General features: G+C 46.3%; 2 protein-coding genes across 2 annotated transcripts; one reads left to right on the forward strand and one right to left on the reverse strand.

The window, feature by feature from the left end:
• The first annotated feature begins 559 nt into the window (after window positions 1-559).
• On the forward strand, window positions 560-8,570 carry LOC6527095 (tiggrin). The gene is made up of 6 exons (XM_002088152.3): window positions 560-742; window positions 1,357-1,617; window positions 1,874-5,148; window positions 5,224-6,183; window positions 6,255-8,270; window positions 8,336-8,570. Exons 2-6 carry the CDS (start codon window positions 1,368-1,370, stop codon window positions 8,396-8,398), a joined length of 6,564 nt encoding a protein of 2,187 aa, XP_002088188.1. The 5' UTR covers window positions 560-742; window positions 1,357-1,367; the 3' UTR covers window positions 8,399-8,570.
• On the reverse strand, window positions 8,498-11,620 carry LOC6527096. The gene is made up of 3 exons (XM_002088153.4): window positions 11,054-11,620; window positions 10,531-10,716; window positions 8,498-10,474 (listed from the first exon to the last, which is right to left on the reverse strand). Exons 1-3 carry the CDS (start codon window positions 11,206-11,208, stop codon window positions 9,826-9,828), a joined length of 990 nt encoding a protein of 329 aa, XP_002088189.1. The 5' UTR covers window positions 11,209-11,620; the 3' UTR covers window positions 8,498-9,825.
• Between the last annotated feature and the right edge of the window lie 7,203 nt (window positions 11,621-18,823).

The raw sequence follows: 18,823 nt of genomic DNA on the forward strand, positions 1-18,823 counted from the left end.
CAAGTCATTGTGGTCAAATTTCCCAGCAGTTCAATAAACAGAATCTATCTAATCAGCTGACAGGATGGATATTTGGCTCACATTCGTGTTGCCGAATTAGACTGAAATAGAGCCTAAGGTCACTAGATTTGCATATTTCTACCTAACTGCCTTGAATCACTTGGAGTACTCAAATCCGTGTTCTCCCCTCGAGTCATGCAAAGAGTAACCTCATGAGATCACGCATTTGCTGGCTATTTCGATCTAATGCGATCGGATGCAAGCAAAATAAAAGTGCTCGGAGAGCAGATGACCGACCGGCTTGTGAATCATGTGTATGAGGTCATGGCGAGATTCATTCATTAATTCTTCTCGCCTCGAGCGATGACGTAGTAATCGATTCTTTTGATATTAACTATCTAACCGGTGGGTCCATATACCCATAGATTATGTCGTCCAAGTGATAGTCCGAATCATATGCATATGCTCTCGCCTGCTGATAATGCTGCTCCGCATATCGCACAGCCTCTCGCGCCAAGCGATCTTTCCATAAAAGCTTCGTGCCGGGAGCTCAGCTGTCAGTTGCTGTTCGACAGCGCCACAAGGCGCAGCGGTTTCCCCTCGACTCGGAAAGATTTCGGTAGTGCCAGTGATAGGGTTCACCCCTTAACCATAAAGTGTCCTGCATTCAATTAAAAGATAATTGTGAAACGTACTCAAAGTGTTAGACGATTAGAGATTTCACTCGAAAGTGATTAGAACTGTAAGTCATTACAGTAGCATAATTTGTCTGATTACCATCACCATGCGTTAGATGAAAATAGACAGAACTTGGGAAAAACATTTAAAAATAAACGGCGACAGCCTGCAGGGGCCCAAGAAATGTGTTCCAGAAATAAGCAATACTAAATTGGGAAAATGCATGTGTGACCCATTTGGGGTGACATCTTGTGAGGGGCCCTGAAACCGAATGTTACACGTCGTCAAGTCCATGGGACTTATCAACCTAAACCGGATGAAAAGGGAATTCGGGGCCACATACATTAGTCTAATTGTTGTCACAAAAATAATAGAAAAATAAGACCCAAAGTGGGCAGTGAGCTCCAAATAAGAGTGATTTTTTCATGGGCTGATACCGGGCAGTGCGCGCATTATCGCCCGATTAACCTTTTTCGACCCACAAGTCCGGAGCCGATGCGATAATCTTGACTTACGGTCTGAACTAGATTCGACATCCTCCCCTTATCAACGCCGAAAATACGACGACTTGGGCTTAAAAAAGTGATCTGAAACCCCTGAGAATCCCTGAGCCCTATGTGCTTACGAAGTACATGGTGTTGGTGAATGACATGGTTTTTTTTTTCTGCTCATTTGCAGCGCATCAAAGGATGAGGGCTCTGGGCGGGCTCATCCTGCTTCTGGCGGTGGCCATCTGTCAGGGCTACGAGACCTATCAGCGCTCCAGTTTCAGATCCAGCTCGTCGTCGGGCTATGGAGGTGGACAGACGGTGCCCCAACTCAATTCATTTGCCTCCGCCCACTTCAATGAGGTGCGGGAGCTGGCCAACCAATTGAAGCAGAAGTTCAACGTCCTTTCGCAGGGATCTACCAACCTAGGCTACACATCTCCCTGGAGTGGTAAGTTGAAATGAACTCAAGGGTATATTAGCCTTAAATAAAATCTAGTGAAGCAACAGGTTATATAAGGGGTAAGGAATAAAGTACTGATTATTCTTTTAAAAGTTCCATCAAGATCTTCAAGCAAGAAGATATTCGAGATAATTTTGTTCAACTTTAAAAAAGGGTTGGAAATTTTTAGAAACTGCCTAATCAACTTTCGTTTGCCCTGACCTTCTTATTATTGTAAAACCGCTTACCGATCCTGGTTCTTCAGCTTCTATTTTAGGCCTTAGTGGAAAGAGCATCTCCCAGCTAGACCACTTGACCTCTGAGATCAGCCAGCAGCTGGCGTCGGATATGCGCCAAGGCATAACCACCTATCATACCATCGCGCAGCCCAATTTCTTTGAGGCAAAGGCCGCCGAGCTGCTCGAGCGATACTCCGGAGTGGAGAGCGCCGGTCTGCAGCAGACGGTGGGCCTGGGTCCCTATCAGCCCGTGGACTTGAGCGGCTTCGACGAGGTGAAGAACTACGCCTATCCCGCTGAGGTGAAGGTCATCGATGGCAAGACCTATGTGGTGCACCGCAACTGCACCGAGGCCACAAAGCTGTCGGGATACGGAAGTTCAGCGCAGTTGAACTCCGGTTTCCTTGGCCAACAGCAGACGTCGCTGCCACTTAGCAGCACCACCACCACCATTACGCGAAAGAAGACCATCCATGACTGGGTGAGGGAGAACAGGGAGCCGAGTGTGGTTGGCTACAACTCGGTGGTTAGCTTGGATGACCAGCTGAGGAACAGTGCCCTGAACCAGATGGTCCCAGTGTCGCCGGGTGGAGCAGGCTCCACCGTGGTGATACGCCGATTTAACAAAACGTTCACAACGAACTCGGACGGAACCAGCTCCGTGGGCGGATCGGAGTCACATCAGCGCTGGCAGGACGGCAAGCTGGTGTTCGATCAGCAGCAGCCCTTTGGCCAGACCACGATCCCGCGGGACGAGCAGTGGAAGCGCGAGGAGCGCGAGAGGCTCTTCTGGTATCTGACCACGCCGCAGCGACTGGACGACTGGCAGCAGCAGCAGGAGGAGCGTCTGCTGGGTGTGGTGCAGCGCTACCAGGTTAGTCTTCCCGTGCTCAAGGAGTTCCACCGCCGCGAACTGGCCCGCTACCAAGCACTGTTGGGTCAGTATCAGTCGCGTGCCCAGGACTTGAGTAGCTGGCAGAGGCAGGAGCGTGGTCGCCTTGACTGGCTGATACACCAGAACGGATTCTCCGCCCAGGACTTCGAGCGGTGGCAGAACGAGAACGGACGCAAGCTGGCTGAGGCGGCACATCTGCATGGTATCAGCCAGAACCAATTGCAGCAGTTCCAGCGCGAGGAGTTGCAGCGTCTGTACGTCCACTTCAACCAGGTGAACGAGTCTTTGGCGCCGCAGTTGCCGTCGGGGCCTCAAACCACCTACGACTACCAGTCGTCGAGCTCCCTGACCGAGGACAACACCAAGGAGCAACAGCGTCTGGAGGAGCTGATTCGTCAGCACAACGCCACCATCGCTGCCCTCCAGAACTCCATCAAAACGGACCAACAGCGCCTGAAGAACCTTTCGATCAAGTACCAGGGTGACATGCAAAGCCAAACGCAGTGGCTTCGCGGCGAGGTGGCCCGTATCGGTGACCTGATTAAGGAGCAGAACGAGCAGGTATCCAAGATCACGGCGTGGCAGAGCTCGGAGCGCTCCCGGCTCGAAAACATTCTGCAGCAGCACCGCGGCTCCGTGGAGGAAGTGCAGCAGCGCATAAACGTGGACCGTAACTACCTGCAGAATTTGGCTAGCAAGTATCAGGTGACCGTTGAGGAGTTGGAGAAGTGGCAGAAGGAGGAACTGGAGCGCCTTCAGGTGCGCGGACAGCAGCAGCTGGAGGACCACATCAAGGACTGGCAGATCAGCGTGAGCAGCAACCTGCGCGACATCGCTAGTCAGAACCAGCTGACCATTGAGGAGTTCCAGAACTACATTATCAACGACCGCAGCCACCTGGAGGAGATGGCGCGCCTGTATAAGGTAAAGGTGGAGGAGATCGAGCAGTGGATCAAGAGCGAGCTGAAGAAGTTCCAGTCGGAAGGTTTGCTTAAGGGAGTGGAGCAGGAGTTGATCCTGTGGCAGCAGAAGGAACGGGAACGTCTCCAGGCCATTGTGCAGCAGAACTCGTTGACAGTGGAACAGCTGGAGGTGAGGATCAAGAACGACCAGGAGCATTTCTTCAAGCTGGCCGACAAGTACAAGATTAGCGTCGATGACATACAGGACTGGCTGAAGAAGGAGCTGCTGCGCCTCCAAAGCGAGGGTCTGGTCAAGGCGGAAACCCTTAAGGAGTGGCAACAGCAGGAACGCGCCCAGATCTCATTGCTGGTGCAACAGAACAAGTACTCGCTGGACGAGTTCGAGCGCAAGATGCTGACCGACCGGGCACGCCTCCAGGACCTCTCCAAGACCTATAATGTTAAGGTGTCCGAGATTGAGCAGTGGATCAAGTCCGAGGGCGATCGACTACAGCACGAGGGACAGCTGCGAATGGAGTCCCAGCTAAACAACTGGCAGAAGATCGAGCGACAACGCCTGCTGGATCTGATCAATAAGAACAACCTGTCCATCGAGGAGATCGAGTCCAAGATCAGCAAGGATCAGACCCATCTCTACAGCCTGGCCCAACAGCACCAGGTGCGCGTCGAGGAGATCGAGCAGTGGATAAGGCAGCAGATCCAGAAGCTGCAGGACCAGGGCCTGATTGAGATGCAGAAGCTGAAGAACTGGCAGCTGGAGTGGCGCGGCAATCTTACCAACATGGTGCAGGATCGCGACTTCACCGTCGAGGAGTTCCACAAGTGGCTGCTCAAGGATCGTGAGCAGCTGCAGAGCCTGGCTATGCAGCACAACGTGCAGATCGAGGAGATCGAGCAGTTTGTCAAGAAGGAGGAGCAGCGCTTCATCGGCATGGGTCTGTTGAAGCCCAGCGAAAAACTGACCAACTGGCAGGAGGTGGAGCGATTGCATCTGAAGAACCTGGCCCAGCAGCAGTACAAGTCAACGGAGCAACTGGAGGCTCGTCTCCGGCAGGATCGGGAGCTCCTCGAGCGCCTGGCCCGCCAGTACAGCGTACAGGTGGAGGAGATCGAGAGCTGGATGAAGCAGGAGCTGGCGCGCATGCGTGACGAGGGTCAGCTCCAAATCGACAACCTGACCTCCTGGCAGCTGGCCGAGCGCGAGCGCCTGGAGGCCCTCATCAAGCAGAACAAACAGTGGAGCGCCGAGGAACTGAGGGCCGAGCTGGAGAAGGATCGCGAGCACATGCAGACCATGGCCTTCCAGTACCACACCTCGGTGGAGGAGATCGAGAAGTGGCTCCAGAGCGAAATCGAGCGACTGAAGCAGCAGGGCAAGCTCAACATCGAGCAGCTCACCGCCTGGCAGCGCACCGAGCAGCAGCGAATCCTGTCGCTGCTCCAGCAGCACTCCAACATCACCTTGGAGCAGTTCCAAGCCAAGGTTAGCATCAATCTTATATACATTACACATATTTCTCGACAAACAGCATTGAAATAAATAACTGTGCACTTGCAGGTCCACAACGATCGTCGTTTCCTGATGAACCTTGCGGAACAGCACCACGTCCACATCGAGGAAGTCGACAACTACGTGAAGCAGGTGATCGAGGATCTGCGCAAGAACGGGCAGTTTGAGATCGAGCAACTGCAAACATGGCAGAGAGTGGAGCGGGACTACATCAAGAGCCTAATTGCGGAGTACAAGAACAGTCTGTCTACGGCGGAGTACGAGCAGAAACTGCTGGCTGACCGTGCCCATCTGAAGCACCTTGCCGATCAGTACCGCATAAACGTGGAGCAGATCGAGGAGTGGATGATTGCGGAACTGAAGCGACTGCGCGGCAGCACTGAGGAAACCCTAAAGAGCCTTAGCGCCTGGCAGGTGTCCGAGTTGGAGCGACTGCAGAACTTGGTCAAGCAGCAGAACCATCTGACCTTCGTGGAGTTCGAGATGGAGCTGAACCAGGAACGCGACCGCCTGCAGAAACTAGCCAACCAGTATTCCGTCAACGTTGTGGAGATCGAGGAGTGGCTCCGCCAGCAGCTGATTAATCTGCGCACCACAGGTCAGGCTAAGGTCGAGCATCTGAGCAAGTGGCAGGTGGAGGAGCAGCAGCGCCTGATAGAGATGCTCTTGAAGAAGCAGCAAGAGATGCCCTACGAGCAGGTGGAGCGAGAGCTGACCCAGGATCATGCCCGCCTTCAGAGCCTTTCCCAAACGCATCACGTGGACATCGACCATGTGGACCACTGGCTGCGGGAGGAGCTGCGCCGTCTGCAGAGCTCTGGCCTAGTCCAGATCGAGCAGCAGACCAAGTGGCAGCAGAAGATTAGCAGCGGTTTCAACGACTGGCTGGAGCAACAGCGCAATGGCGCCAGCTACCAGGACTTCGTGGAATTCCTTAAGCGCGACAAACAGCGCATGGATGGCATCGCCACCGACTACCATGTCACTGTGGAGCAGGTGGAGCAATGGGTAAGGCTAGACGACTGTTCACCTCGGCACAATTTCAAATCTCAAGATTTCAACCATATTTTACATTTTAGGTTCAAAAAGAAGCCGCCCGACTTTCGCTCATCGGAGTGATTGAACGACCGGAGAACAACGTGAGGTACGAGGATATTAGCAACATATGGGTTGGCGACCAAACCGATACCTGGAAGAACGAGTTGGTGACGCGTCTGCGAAGCGTGACCCGTCAGCGACCCTTCACGCGTCAGGAATTCGAGAGCTACCTGATCCGCAACAAGCCGATCTTCGAGCAGATCGCACGCCAGTACCATGTGACCATCGAGGACATCCATCTGTGGCTGGACCAGAGCGCCAGGAACGAGGGCCTGGTCACCAACGAGTGGCAAGCCAAGGAACGGCTGCACATCGACAACCTGATCAACCAGCAGCAGCGCAAGCAGCAGCGGTGGACCATCGATGAGCTGGAGATCCGGCTGAACAACGATCAGAAACACTTACAGGATGCAGTCGCCCAGTACCATGTAACCGTGGAAGAGTTGAAGTTGTGGTACAAGGACGAGCTTAACCGACTGCTGGAGCAGCGCAGAATCGACCGTGGTTCAGGTGTCGCCTGGCAGAGCATTGAATCGCAACGGATCTATCTGGAGATCGTAAACCATCCGGGCATCAGTAGGCAGGCTCTGGAGAACCGACTATTCCGTGACGTCCACATCCTAGCCTCACAGTACAAAATCACCGACGAGGAGCTGCGGCAGTTCATTCTGAGCCAGCTGCGTCGATTCTCGGACATGGGCTTGATCGCAGACAATGGGCGACAGGCTAACAACTGGCAGGAGCAGGAGCGACAGCGTCTGCGCGAAGTGGTCAAAGGTGTGGTGATCACCGAGCAGGAGCTGCTCGAATTCATCTCGCAGGACACGAGCTTCCAGACGCAACTGGCCCAGTCCTACCAGGTGGGCCTCGGGCAGCTGGCGCCCGCCCAACGCATATTCATCAGCCACTTGGGTCAGTTCCTGGAGCAGCGTCGCCTTAACCATCTGACCACCTGGCAGCAGCGAGAACGTGACCGCCTGTACGAGTTCATCGGCAATCAGAACATGACGCAGACGGAGCTGAAGACCTGGCAGATCCAGGACTCCAAATTGCTGGCGGAGTTCGCGCAGAGGTATGAAATCTCGGTGCAGCAGCTTTCGGATTGGCAGAAGAAGGAGCTCGCCCGCATCAACCAGTTGGCCCGGTACTATGGCATGTCGCAGAGCGATCTGCAGCAATTCCGCGAGGGTGAGCTTCGCCAGCTGGCTTACATCAATCACCGCCAGCTATTGTCCGCTGCCGAGGCCCAGAAGTGGGAGAAGCGCCACCAGTGGACGCTGAGTCGCCTCCAGAGTCGATACGGCAAGTTCGGCCAAGAGCTCGTCGCCTGGCGCCGCACGCTCTACCTGCTCAGCCAGGGACTCATCGACCTACCCGCGGACAGCGGCTCCAATGGCGGATATGTGGTGGATCCGGGAAGCACCAATGCCACTGCTGTTTACAAGCCAATATTCTCCAAGGATCGCGGTGACCAACCGCCGCACACTTACGATGAATCCTTTGTCGAGGGTGACGAGCCGGGACTGGAGGGCGAGACCGCCCGTCCCAGGCCACCAAGTCCTGCAGCCATTGTGTCCACACCAACGCCTCCTATTCCCTATTCCCGTGGTGGCCCGTCTGGTGGGTACGAGTACCGCCGCCAGGACTACACCTTCAACGTGCCAGTGGGCACTGCCTCTGCCTCGGCCAGCGGCGGACCCACCGGATCCTCAGCCAGCGCAAGTGCGAGCTTAGGAAAGTGGAACCGAGCTGCTGGTGACGAGCCATTGCAACAGGAAGTGGATCTCGGCCAGCAGCAGCAAGTGGAGGAGCAGGGATGGAACGAAAGGTTGGAGGACCTGGGGCAGCAGACGCAAGTCGAGGACACGGACTGGAACCAGCAGGCAGAGGATCTCGGTCAGCAGCAGGTTCAGGTTGAGGATGACCTCCACTTCGACCAGACGCCGGGTCACAGCAGCAGCAGCAGTAGGAGTCAGCCCCTGCAGCAAGCCACGCCGGTAAGTGATCAAGAGGCGATGGGATGATTATTTTTGGAGATTTAATGATTGTAATTTGCCAACAGGTGGAGGTGGAAGCCACTGCAGAACCGTCGTTCTGGGAGAAGCTCAAGGGGAAGCTCGGCTAGAGGGCCAACCAAATAACTGCCATTTATCAACGGACTGTTGTTAGTCCGAACTTAAAAGTTACTACCCGAGAGGAAACTCTCAACTAATACAAATCTTAATATTTTCTACAAATCCTTCTTTAATCCTCTTAGTTTAAGACACAAATAAATGACATTTACTGTGCAGCGAAAATAGTGAACGTACTTAAATTCTAGTTTGTAGTCCATGGAGCTTAACATTCGAGTTTCAAAATAAAACTTAGGTATTTGTTTAATTAAAAAACTTGACCAAATCTCGGCGCAGACTTTACAAAATATTTTTTATTCGTTTTCCAAGAAACTTTCAACAAAAACTTTACACAATATAGCAGATATTACTCTGATAAAAAAGATCAAGCGGTTTTTGTCTTATTTACCAATTAAATAAGGGACTGAGGGCATCTGGTCTATAAAGAGTTAAGTACTATAATTTAAAGTAGGTGCGATTCTATCGACTAGTGTTCAAAGTGTAACGAAGTCTCTTATGTAGTCCTCTAAAAAGCTCTTACTTTAACAAACGCATTTACATTTTTGATTCGGATTTAATCCGAAAAGCACAATTTTGGGGCAGAAGTAAATAAATTGCATTTTTCATTACACCTAAAAGTTTTGGTATAAATCTCTGCAATTAAATTAGTTTTCAAGCCCTTATAGTACACACATATAAATAGGTATAGAATAGACAATTGAGTTTTCCGTGTGGCTAATTATGCAAACTATTTGCTTGATATAGTGTTATTTTATAGGACATATTTTGAGTTCAGAATATTACATTCTATCTTTATTTGAGTACTTTAATTTTTGAACTCGGATAGGACTTAGACTAGGCACTTAAAATTCATAACTTATTTTCCATTTATATGTCTTATACCAGGTGCAATATGTAATCAAATTAGATATATTTAGAGGAAGTAAATATTTAAAACAGTTTCTTTCGACGGGTGTTACAAGGCAAGCGGTACAAGTGACTTGGGGTTTATCATAGTAAATACAGGATAAAAGGCAGAAAGTTACAAAAATTAAGAAGAGGCAATGCAAACCAAAAATGTTTACTTCAGACATTGTGTTTTATGATTTATAACTTTGATCCCTTAATTAATAAGCATTTCAAAATGATTTTTAACGAACAACGGCTTAGTTAATTAATAAGCATCTTTTAAATGAGAGCATAAGTATAAAATGGAACATTGGTTACAGATAAAGTCTTGAAGATAGCGAAACTCGAAAAAGGCAGACAGTAAAAATATGATTTAGATGGCCCGTGTTGCTGGCCATTTGAAACGGCAACGGATTTTAATAAATTCCTCAACGACCTGCTCTTCACAGGATATGATAACAGCTCCTTAAATCTGCTATGTACATCTCTTACTCTAATACTATGTGCATGATAGGTTTTAAAGTGATGCCAATCAACTTACATGGGCCTCCAGCTGGGAGTCGCCAGCAAAGTGGGTAGCTCGGAACTGAAGGCCCTCGGTGAGCTCCTCGACCGCAGCTGATTCCATGCTGAGTCCATCGCCAGTCTCCTGCAGCACATGGTGCTTCAATTGTTCGATCTGATGCAACAGCTTGAGCGTCCTATCATCCAGATTGTCGTCCTCCAGGCGGAGCTGACGCTGCTGCTCCCGCTCCTCGTCCACGTCCCATTCGAGCGACTCTGGCGTGGATATGTGGGACCAGGAGTTTTGTGTGGACGAGCAGCACGAGTTACGCGTGAGCGAACCTCCGTGGCGCTGGCAACTCAGCCTGGCCTGGCGCGCCAGGTGTCGTCCTTGGCTGGTGGCCATCGCATTGGCTGCCGCCAGTTGGTCCAGGGATGAGTAGCGCGGTTTTGGCGGCGTTGGCGGCAGCTCCTTGGGCACCTGCTGGCACTGGAACTGGTACTGGCGCAGCTGCGAGTACTCGTGCTCCCACTCGAGGTCCAAGGAGGAGCTGGCCCGCGAGTTGGCCATGCGCTGGTACGCTCCAAGTCCCATCTCCGTCTCCCTGCTGGACGTCGTCTGGGCGTTGAGCAACTTGCCGGCGTCGAGGTTCTGCATCTGAATGTCCGCCATGGCGCTGCAAGGATTTAGTAGGTTTCATTTCAAGAATTCACCCAACGAGACTCAACATACGTGGTCGGCAGCTTGGCGTAGCTGGGCTGCTGCTCCCAGTACTTGTCCAGAAAGCTGGGACACTGCTGGCTCCTCTTAAGCCGCAGGAAGCGGCGGATGAATCCGTTCCGCTGGCAGCGCTGCCGGGTGGTCCTCGATAAAAGCTCTGCCTCCGGGTCTTGTCGTCCTGCGGATCTGTTCTTTCGCCTGAAAGAATAAAGTTGAGGCCTGTTATTAAACATGTGTTTAATAACTATTATTAAGTTATTTTATATTTACAAGAAGCCTCTGTGACTTCTTGATGGAAATCATGTATAGCTGGTGTTTACTGTTTACAGATCTAGTTGCAGTAACCACCCACTTGGGCGAGAAGCCCGCCTGTGGCACATTGTTTTGTGGCAACCAGCGGGCGTTGCATAGTTTTAGGCTGTTGACCCCCAACTAGCCAATTCCACCCCGAGCTTAGCCAGTATTGATTGGTCAGCGGATTTGCGCGCGAACAAAAGTCAGCGTAGTTGAGCTTCAACTAATTGGCCCCACTCACCAGAGCCAGCTGTTGGCCACCCAGGACGTGGGTGGAGTTGTCAGCGAAGACGACGTCGAGGATGTCGAGTGGGTGGTGGAGTCGGACGTTGAGGTGCAGGCAGAGTGGGCGGGTGCGGCGGCAGCTGGGGCACAGCTGCCAAGGCATGAACCCATGAAGAAGGGGCTGCTCCTGCCGCTGCTACAAGATCCTTGGTGGCTTCGATGTGGCTGCACTTGGCATTTCACGTCACTTTTTCGCCAGCAAGGCGCCACATTTCACTGCGCTGGGGTCAAGGCTCCGCTGTGCTGGCCCCTTCCCGTGGGCTTTTCGATTACGCTTCGGACTCCGGAGCCCCTTTCAACGCAACTCCACACACTGCGTGGCACAGCGCGTAACTGTTTTGCATGCGCCGAGTGCGTCGACGTCAGTGGGTGACGGTGACGGTGACGCCCCCACGCTTTCTGGGCGAAATGCTCCGTAAGCCTAGTGACGGAGTTTCTGTTTGGCCCTGCAGCAGATTGGGTGGTGGGTGGCGATGGTGCGGCCACCTTTGAGAGTCAGCTGTTCCGACTGAGTGTTGTGGCTTTCGCTTTTCGCGCTGTCAAGTTGCCAAAAGTCAACAGGAGAGGAAAGCGTCTTGTGACAGGAGCTTTCGTCACCACTTAAAGCTTCAACGGGCGCTCAAAGTTAATGATTTCGGCACCGAGCGCTTACTACTAGCAGGAGCTTTATCAGGGGCAATAACGGGAAATGTTAACGTTCAAAGAACCAACATGCAGAAGCTTTACTTGGAGTAGAGAGTGGAAAATTTTAACACCAGGAACAAATTGGGGTGCTATGAAGGGAAATGTAGGATGTAAAGCAAAGAAAGACCAAGTTGTTTTCAAATTTCTCTTTAATGAAGTTTGTGCTGCAGCATTCGTGTCTTAAGATAGCAAACTTAACAGCCAGTTGAACAAGTCTTGCTTTTTGAACTCTGACATTTATGGTCATAAGTCTTGAAAACGCATAGAGTCCCTAGCCTCAAATGTGTTAAAGTGCTAAGATATTGTTCTATTATGCCCGCTGAAACACCAAATAACAAATGCTTAATGATTAGCGGAGATGAAAAACATGTTTTTACTGTAGGACAGATGAGGGAGATTAAGGCCTAAGTCTAAAATGCTTACGCAAGTGATACGCCCTGCTCTATGAAGTTCAGAAAGGAGTAATATGTTTCTCTACTCAGTCCACATGTTCTCATATCAATACTGGAAATTCTGCGACCTTTAACATTTCTCACACTTTATCTCTCACATGATAAACATAAAATTTAGCGCGCCGCATTAGCTGGTGGAACGGATAGTGCATTAAAACACTCAAACACTCAAACAATTGAATCGTTGGGTAGTTCGCTGTTTTCGGGGCTGTTAGCAGCGGAAAGTGCTGTTGGCTCTGTAGGCAGGGCCATAAACATCTGTAAGCTAACATAAATCACGGCCAACCGCAACATTTGTTTATCTTTTTAACATGCCGCAGCCGAAGTCAATCGCACGACGGGATGCTGGTGCCAGTGTGAACTCGGCTGTCGTTTCGTTCGGTTGTCGTCAGTCAACGGTACCGCATCCGCATCCCCATCCGTATCTGCAGTCGCAAACGCAGACGCTTTTGAATCCGAACCCGAATCGGAAACGGTATTTCTAACCAGAATCGTATTCCTCGGATTCCTTTAGACGCGCGTACGTGGTCTTGTTTGCGTTGGCCAAATAGTTAAAAATAGTATTTTCGATTGGCAAATGGTTTAGTGGCAAATGGTTGTTGTAAATCAACTGCTGTGAGTGCTTTATCCCTCTCTATTGCCCATCCATGCCATTTATGCACCTCCGCTGCCCACCGGAGGAGCTGCTGGTTTTGTGACGGCGTCTGTGTGTCTGCCTCGTGGTCCCCTAATTTAGTTATGTTGCAAAAACGGAGAACGGCAGAGGGAAACATGAAAATCCGTTGTTATGTTGTCTCGCTGCTCTATTTATAAATTGATTTGCTGATTCCTGCCGACATCTGACGCCCCATCCAGCAGCCAGACATTGCCACGGTGAGTTATTAGTTTCTGGAAGCAGGGCGACATTAGTAGCTGGAATATACGGGAACGACGGTTTTTTAACGGTTTTATGATTATATGATTTTTTATATATACGTATACACGACCCTATAACCAGTTTGTTTGATATTTCTAAATATTTCTCAACTAATAATCCAACCACCAGTTACCTTCCTAGAAAATTGAGGACACAGTAAGGTGCATAGCCTTGAACAGAAATCTCACCCCCACCCTTGCGATCATCCTTATGACTGCTTGTGCGCGCAGGTACACCCCTTCCAAGATTGCTTGTGCGCACCCCCTTCCAAGATTGCTTGTGCGCGAAGAAGTGCAATTGTAATTTTGAGAGTTTTTATGAAAAGTCGTATTTTTAATTTCAGAATCGTGAAAAGCATACCATTGGAAAGGGCTTGAAAAATCCTTTCCAATGATACCCAATTTTTTTTTTTTTTTTTTTAGAGAGGGATCCCCATAGCATATACCGAATCGGCGGTTTTGGCCTGTTTTCGGGTAGTAGTGGGAATATACGGGAGCGGCGGTTCGGGAGCGGCGGTACTTAGCGGAGACACGAACCTGTGATTAGTCAAGACGCATTTAGTTGGATAAATGCAATTCTTATTGGAACATTCTTGTTAGAACACTTATTAGGTTTCAGAAAAATCCTGTTAGAAGGTTTGTGTATAAACGGTGTAATAGGAAAAATGAGCTAGAGAGATCCCTTTTGGGGTTGAGTGTAATTTTACGTATTGATTTTACTTCGTCGAGTAGATATTTATGTATAGAAGAGTTGCTTATAATTTTAAATAGGTTTGAGAGATAACTTTACATTTGTGTTCCTCAGCGCCAAACGGGGAGACTGCTGTGAAGACGCTCGCTCCCGTATATTCCCACTACTACCCGAAAACAGGCCAAAACCGCCGATTCGGTATATGCTATGGGGATCCCTCTCTAAAAAAAAAAAAAAAAAAATTGGGTATCATTGGAAAGGATTTTTCAAGCCCTTTCCAATGGTATGCTTTTCACGATTCTGAAATTAAAAATACGACTTTTCATAAAAACTCTCAAAATTACAATTGCACTTCTTCGCGCACAAGCAATCTTGGAAGGGGGTGCGCACAAGCAATCTTGGAAGGGGTGTACCTGCGCGCACAAGCAGTCATAAGGATGATCGCAAGGGTGGGGGTGAGATTTCTGTTCAAGGCTATGCACCTTACTGTGTCCTCAATTTTCTAGGAAGGTAACTGGTGGTTGGATTATTAGTTGAGAAATATTTAGAAATATCAAACAAACTGGTTATAGGGTCGTGTATACGTATATATAAAAAATCATATAATCATAAAACCGTTAAAAAACCGTCGTTCCCGTATATTCCAGCTACTTTCAGCTAAAAGCTATGGAGCCGTTGAGAAGAAAATCTAAACAATCTGAAGTCATAGCGACTTTCAGCTTAAGGCTACCCACGTTTTAAATGTATGCCTTGCAAAATGTTACTTATAAAGTAACAATGACTAGTAGTCACCAATAATTTCATGATCCCTGACTGCGGTTATCCGAAATAATTCCCTACAGAGATATGTATTTCAAATTATCTGTGATCTGTCTCCATTTTCATTATGCTAGGAGACCCCATAAAATCAAATATTTATGACTCTTTGAACCTATTATCGAGAAAGTCAAGCGGCTATTTACCTGCATCCAAACCCATAGCTCGCCCTCCTTTTCTGACTTCCCCATTGCAGTCTGTGCAGTCTGCAGTCTGTGAAGGCTCCTTAAATCGAGAACCAATCAGGTGGATTCTAAGAGTAGACACCCCCTGTAGATGTCAAACTCTCTAATACTCGTGTATAAAAATGGATCCCCTTAAATTGCTCAGGATCAGTTCTTATAATACCTCAGCACTGCATTCTTATAATATAATTTCGGTCGAACTTTCTCGGGATATCACGTCTAACCGTTTTAATTGTTTGTGTGGACTCAAACCATTTACTGTGAATAATTTTTAAAACGAATTAAAATATATAAATAAAATATATTTATAAAAAATTCAAAATGGAATCATCAGTGGCTTGTGATTTGTGCAACCAATGCATCGAAATTAGTGAGTTTGTCTCTCATTACGCGAAGTGCTCAGAACCCAGTAAAGCCTGCGAGGCTTTAATGTTAAACTCTAACATTAGATGTGACTTATGCTCTAATCTAGTAAAAAATTGTGAATTTGATGATCACTACCAACGCTGTGAAGGACCCCGAAATGCATTTAGCATTTTAATGGGTAGAGGAAAACTGGATGAAGAAGACCGCCCTATGACATCAGCTAAGTCTATAAAACGAATGAGGATGGAAGAGGATAAGGAAATATCTAACCCCCCAAAAAGAAAACATATTGACTTAAGAAGGGAGCTCTTATGTCCTACTTGCGGTGAAAAGTACTCGGCAACCAGAGAACGTCAACATATTTTGACCGATATACATAAAAATGCGTCGGCCAGAGAAGTTAAGAACAATGCGAATATCATATTGCTTACATCAGAGACGACATTTCCAGTACAATCATATCGAATTGGTAGTCCATTTAATAATATGATTGATTTAAAAGAGTTTTATCAGCAGTGTCAAAAAGATATAGTTGAAGTTATAAAGCATTGTATGATAGACTACAGAACCATTAAATTTAACCTAAGTGTATATGGTTCATATATAAAGCAAACAGATGAAGGAGTTACAGTGGAAACAATGAAGCACTTTAAAACTGCCTACAAATCTGTATACATAAATGAAGATATTATTGATGAGCTAAATTCGGCCATAGATTGCTTACTTACATTAAGCAGCGAATTTCAAGAAAAAGACTCAGGCTGGGCTATTAAAAATTTTAACTATTTTGAAACTACTATAATAAAACTGGAAAACATTCCTGCCAGCGGATACATTAAAGCTCCTCAAAAAATAAGAGCCCGAAATGCGCTAATAAACGTGCAGAATGCCGACGTATTTTGTTTCAAGTGGTGTATACTAGCATTTATAGCTAATCAAAACCATGAAAATAGGACTTTTACAACCCCCCAGCAAAGGAAATATTCTAGAGAAAGGATGACAAAGCCTCAAAGCTATAACATTAATATTAATGATGAAACAATTGTGTATGGCGGAATGACTTTAGATTTTTCGGGAATTAAATTTCCAATAGAAAAAATAGGAGTTCGACATTTTGAGAAAAACAATGTCAACTTCAGCATAAATATTTATGAAATTGATGAAGCAGGTGAAAAAATTGTTGGTCCCACGATTAAAACAAAAGAAAGAAAACGGAACCACATTAATATATTGGGAATCGATAATATTACCCATAACATTATGCATTATGCGTATATAACAAATCTTTATACATTATGCTCTTCACAATTTTCTAAAGGAAAATCGGGAGGATATTTTTGTGAGAACTGTCTTCAGTGTTATCACGTGAAAAGCACTACTCACAACAAACTGGAATGCGGAAAAGTGTCCTCATTTTATCCGGATCCTAATACGACAACATCGTTTAAAGGATATCACAAAAAATTATCTCCTCCAGTGGTAATTTATGCAGACATTGAGGCTGTTCTTGAAAATTACAAAACATGCTTGAATTCTTCTGCTTCCTCGTCAACCACGCAAGTACAAAAGCATACGGCATGTGCCGTATCTTTTTATGTTGCCCATAAAGATTATCCTAATCTTAACGAACTGTGGACCTACGAAGGTAAATAGAACCACATTTTTATAAAATTATATTTAACTAACATATTTAAATTTTATAATTTTATAGGCGTTGATTGCATACAAACATTTTGTAAAACTCTTAAAGAAAAAACTTTAAGCCTGTATTACAAATATTGGGTTAACTCCAAGAAACCGAGGGATGACACTTTCGATGAACAGCTTCAAAAGGGAAATTGTTGCGCCTGCGAGAAAGAAATAAATGCGAGCGACCTGGACAAATTCTTTGATCAATTTTCTGGAGAATACGTAGGTCCTATCCATAGAAATTGTAAGCCTAAGTTTAGATTAAGTGACCCTTTCTTTCCTGTAGTGTTCCATAATTTATCTAAATATGATATTCATTTATTTATTACTGAATTAGAGGGGGACTTAAGTCCCATACCTTGCAATAAAGAGCTCTATATAGCACTTACGCAAACTATAAAAATCAATGCTACAAGCAGATACAAAATAAGATACATAGATTCAGTCCGATTTTTAAATTCAAGTTTAGATAAACTATCAAGCTATATGGAAGATAAAGATTTTAAAATTCTAAGTACGAAATTTCAGGGAGAAAAATTTAAGCAAATGAGGAGGAAGGGGGTGTTTCCCTATGACTACTTAGATAGCTTTGAAAAGTTTAATGATACCCAACTTCCAAGCATTGATAGTTTTTATAATTCTCTAAGTGAAGAAAATTGTAGTATAGATAACTTTAATTTCGCACAGAAAGTCTGGGAGACATTTAACTGTCGAACTATTAAAGACTATTTAAAACTATATTTAGAAAGCGATGTTTTAATTTTAGCAGATGTGTTTGAAAATTTTAGGAAAATTTGCAAAAAAATTTATAAGTTAGATCCCATTAATTATGTTACTGCGCCATCAATATCATGGGATGCTATGCTTAAGTTCACTAATGTAAGTTTAGAACTAATAAGTGATGGCGATATGTACAATTTTTTAAAAAGAGCAATTCGGGGAGGGTTGACTCAATGCACTCAGCGCATTTCTATAGCAAATAATAAATACTTAAAAAACTTCGATCCAAAAAAACCGAACAATTTTTTAAGTTATATTGATGCCAATAATTTATATGGGTGGGCTATGAGTCAACCCTTGCCACTATCAGGGTTTCAGTTTTTGGATAAAGAAGAAGTTGATTCATTCGACTATAAAAATATAGCATGTGATGGTAGTATAGGGTATATGCTAGAAGTTGATCTGGAGTATCCTGCCGATAAGCATGATTTACATAATTATTTACCATTCTGTCCTGAAAATAAAATTCCACCCGGGGGCAAGCAAAGAAAGCTTATAGCTGATTTAACTAATAAAAGTGAATACATAATTCACTTAAAACAGCTTCAACTTTGTTTAGAGCATGGTCTTATTGTAAGAAAGGTACACCGAGTTTTGTCCTTTACGCAATCATGCTGGCTGAAGCCTTATATCGACCTAAACACACAGCAGAGAAAATTGGCTGAAAATGATTTTGAAAAAAATTTTTTTAAGCTAATGAATAATGCTGTTTACGGAAAAACAATGGAGAATGTAGCAAAGCGTCGTCAAGTAGCTTTAGTTAAACATTATCAATCGAAACAAAATTCTCCAGGTTTTAGACAGCGCATAGCTAGAAATGATTTTCATAGCGTAGAAATATTTGGTTCAGACTTAGCAGCAATTGAGTCAACACCGTCCAAAATTATGTATGATAAACCTATATATATAGGAGTAACGGTTTTAGAACTCTCAAAATGGCTAATGTATGAATTTTATTATGACTTCCTTTTAATTAAAAGTCCATCTACGAAAATAATATATATGGATACAGATTCATTTATACTATCTTCAGAAGAAGATTTTTATCAAACTATAAAAGACAACCCACAACGCTTTGATACTTCTAACTATAAGCAAGAAAACCAATTTAATATAATACAGGCTAATAATAAAGAACCAGGAAAAAT

The sequence above is a fragment of the Drosophila yakuba genome, chromosome 2L, assembly GCF_016746365.2.
Source record: "Drosophila yakuba strain Tai18E2 chromosome 2L, Prin_Dyak_Tai18E2_2.1, whole genome shotgun sequence".
Taxonomy (NCBI): Eukaryota; Metazoa; Arthropoda; class Insecta; order Diptera; family Drosophilidae; genus Drosophila; species Drosophila yakuba.

Excerpts from the sequence above, each read along its gene's own strand:
- LOC6527095 (XM_002088152.3), top strand. The coding sequence starts at position 1,368 with ATGAGGGCTCTGGGCGGGCTCATCCTGCTTCTGGCGGTGGCCATCTGT. Across the intron at positions 1,618-1,873 it reads CTACACATCTCCCTGGAGTG|CTTCTATTTTAGGCCTTAGT; the intron begins GTAAGTTGAAAT and ends CTGGTTCTTCAG. Across the intron at positions 8,271-8,335 it reads CCCTGCAGCAAGCCACGCCG|GTGGAGGTGGAAGCCACTGC; the intron begins GTAAGTGATCAA and ends ATTTGCCAACAG.
- LOC6527096 (XM_002088153.4), bottom strand. The coding sequence starts at position 11,208 with ATGGGTTCATGCCTTGGCAGCTGTGCCCCAGCTGCCGCCGCACCCGCC. Across the intron at positions 10,717-11,053 it reads GTGGCCAACAGCTGGCTCTG|GCGAAAGAACAGATCCGCAG; the intron begins GTGAGTGGGGCC and ends TTATTCTTTCAG. Across the intron at positions 10,475-10,530 it reads TACGCCAAGCTGCCGACCAC|CGCCATGGCGGACATTCAGA; the intron begins GTATGTTGAGTC and ends AAATCCTTGCAG.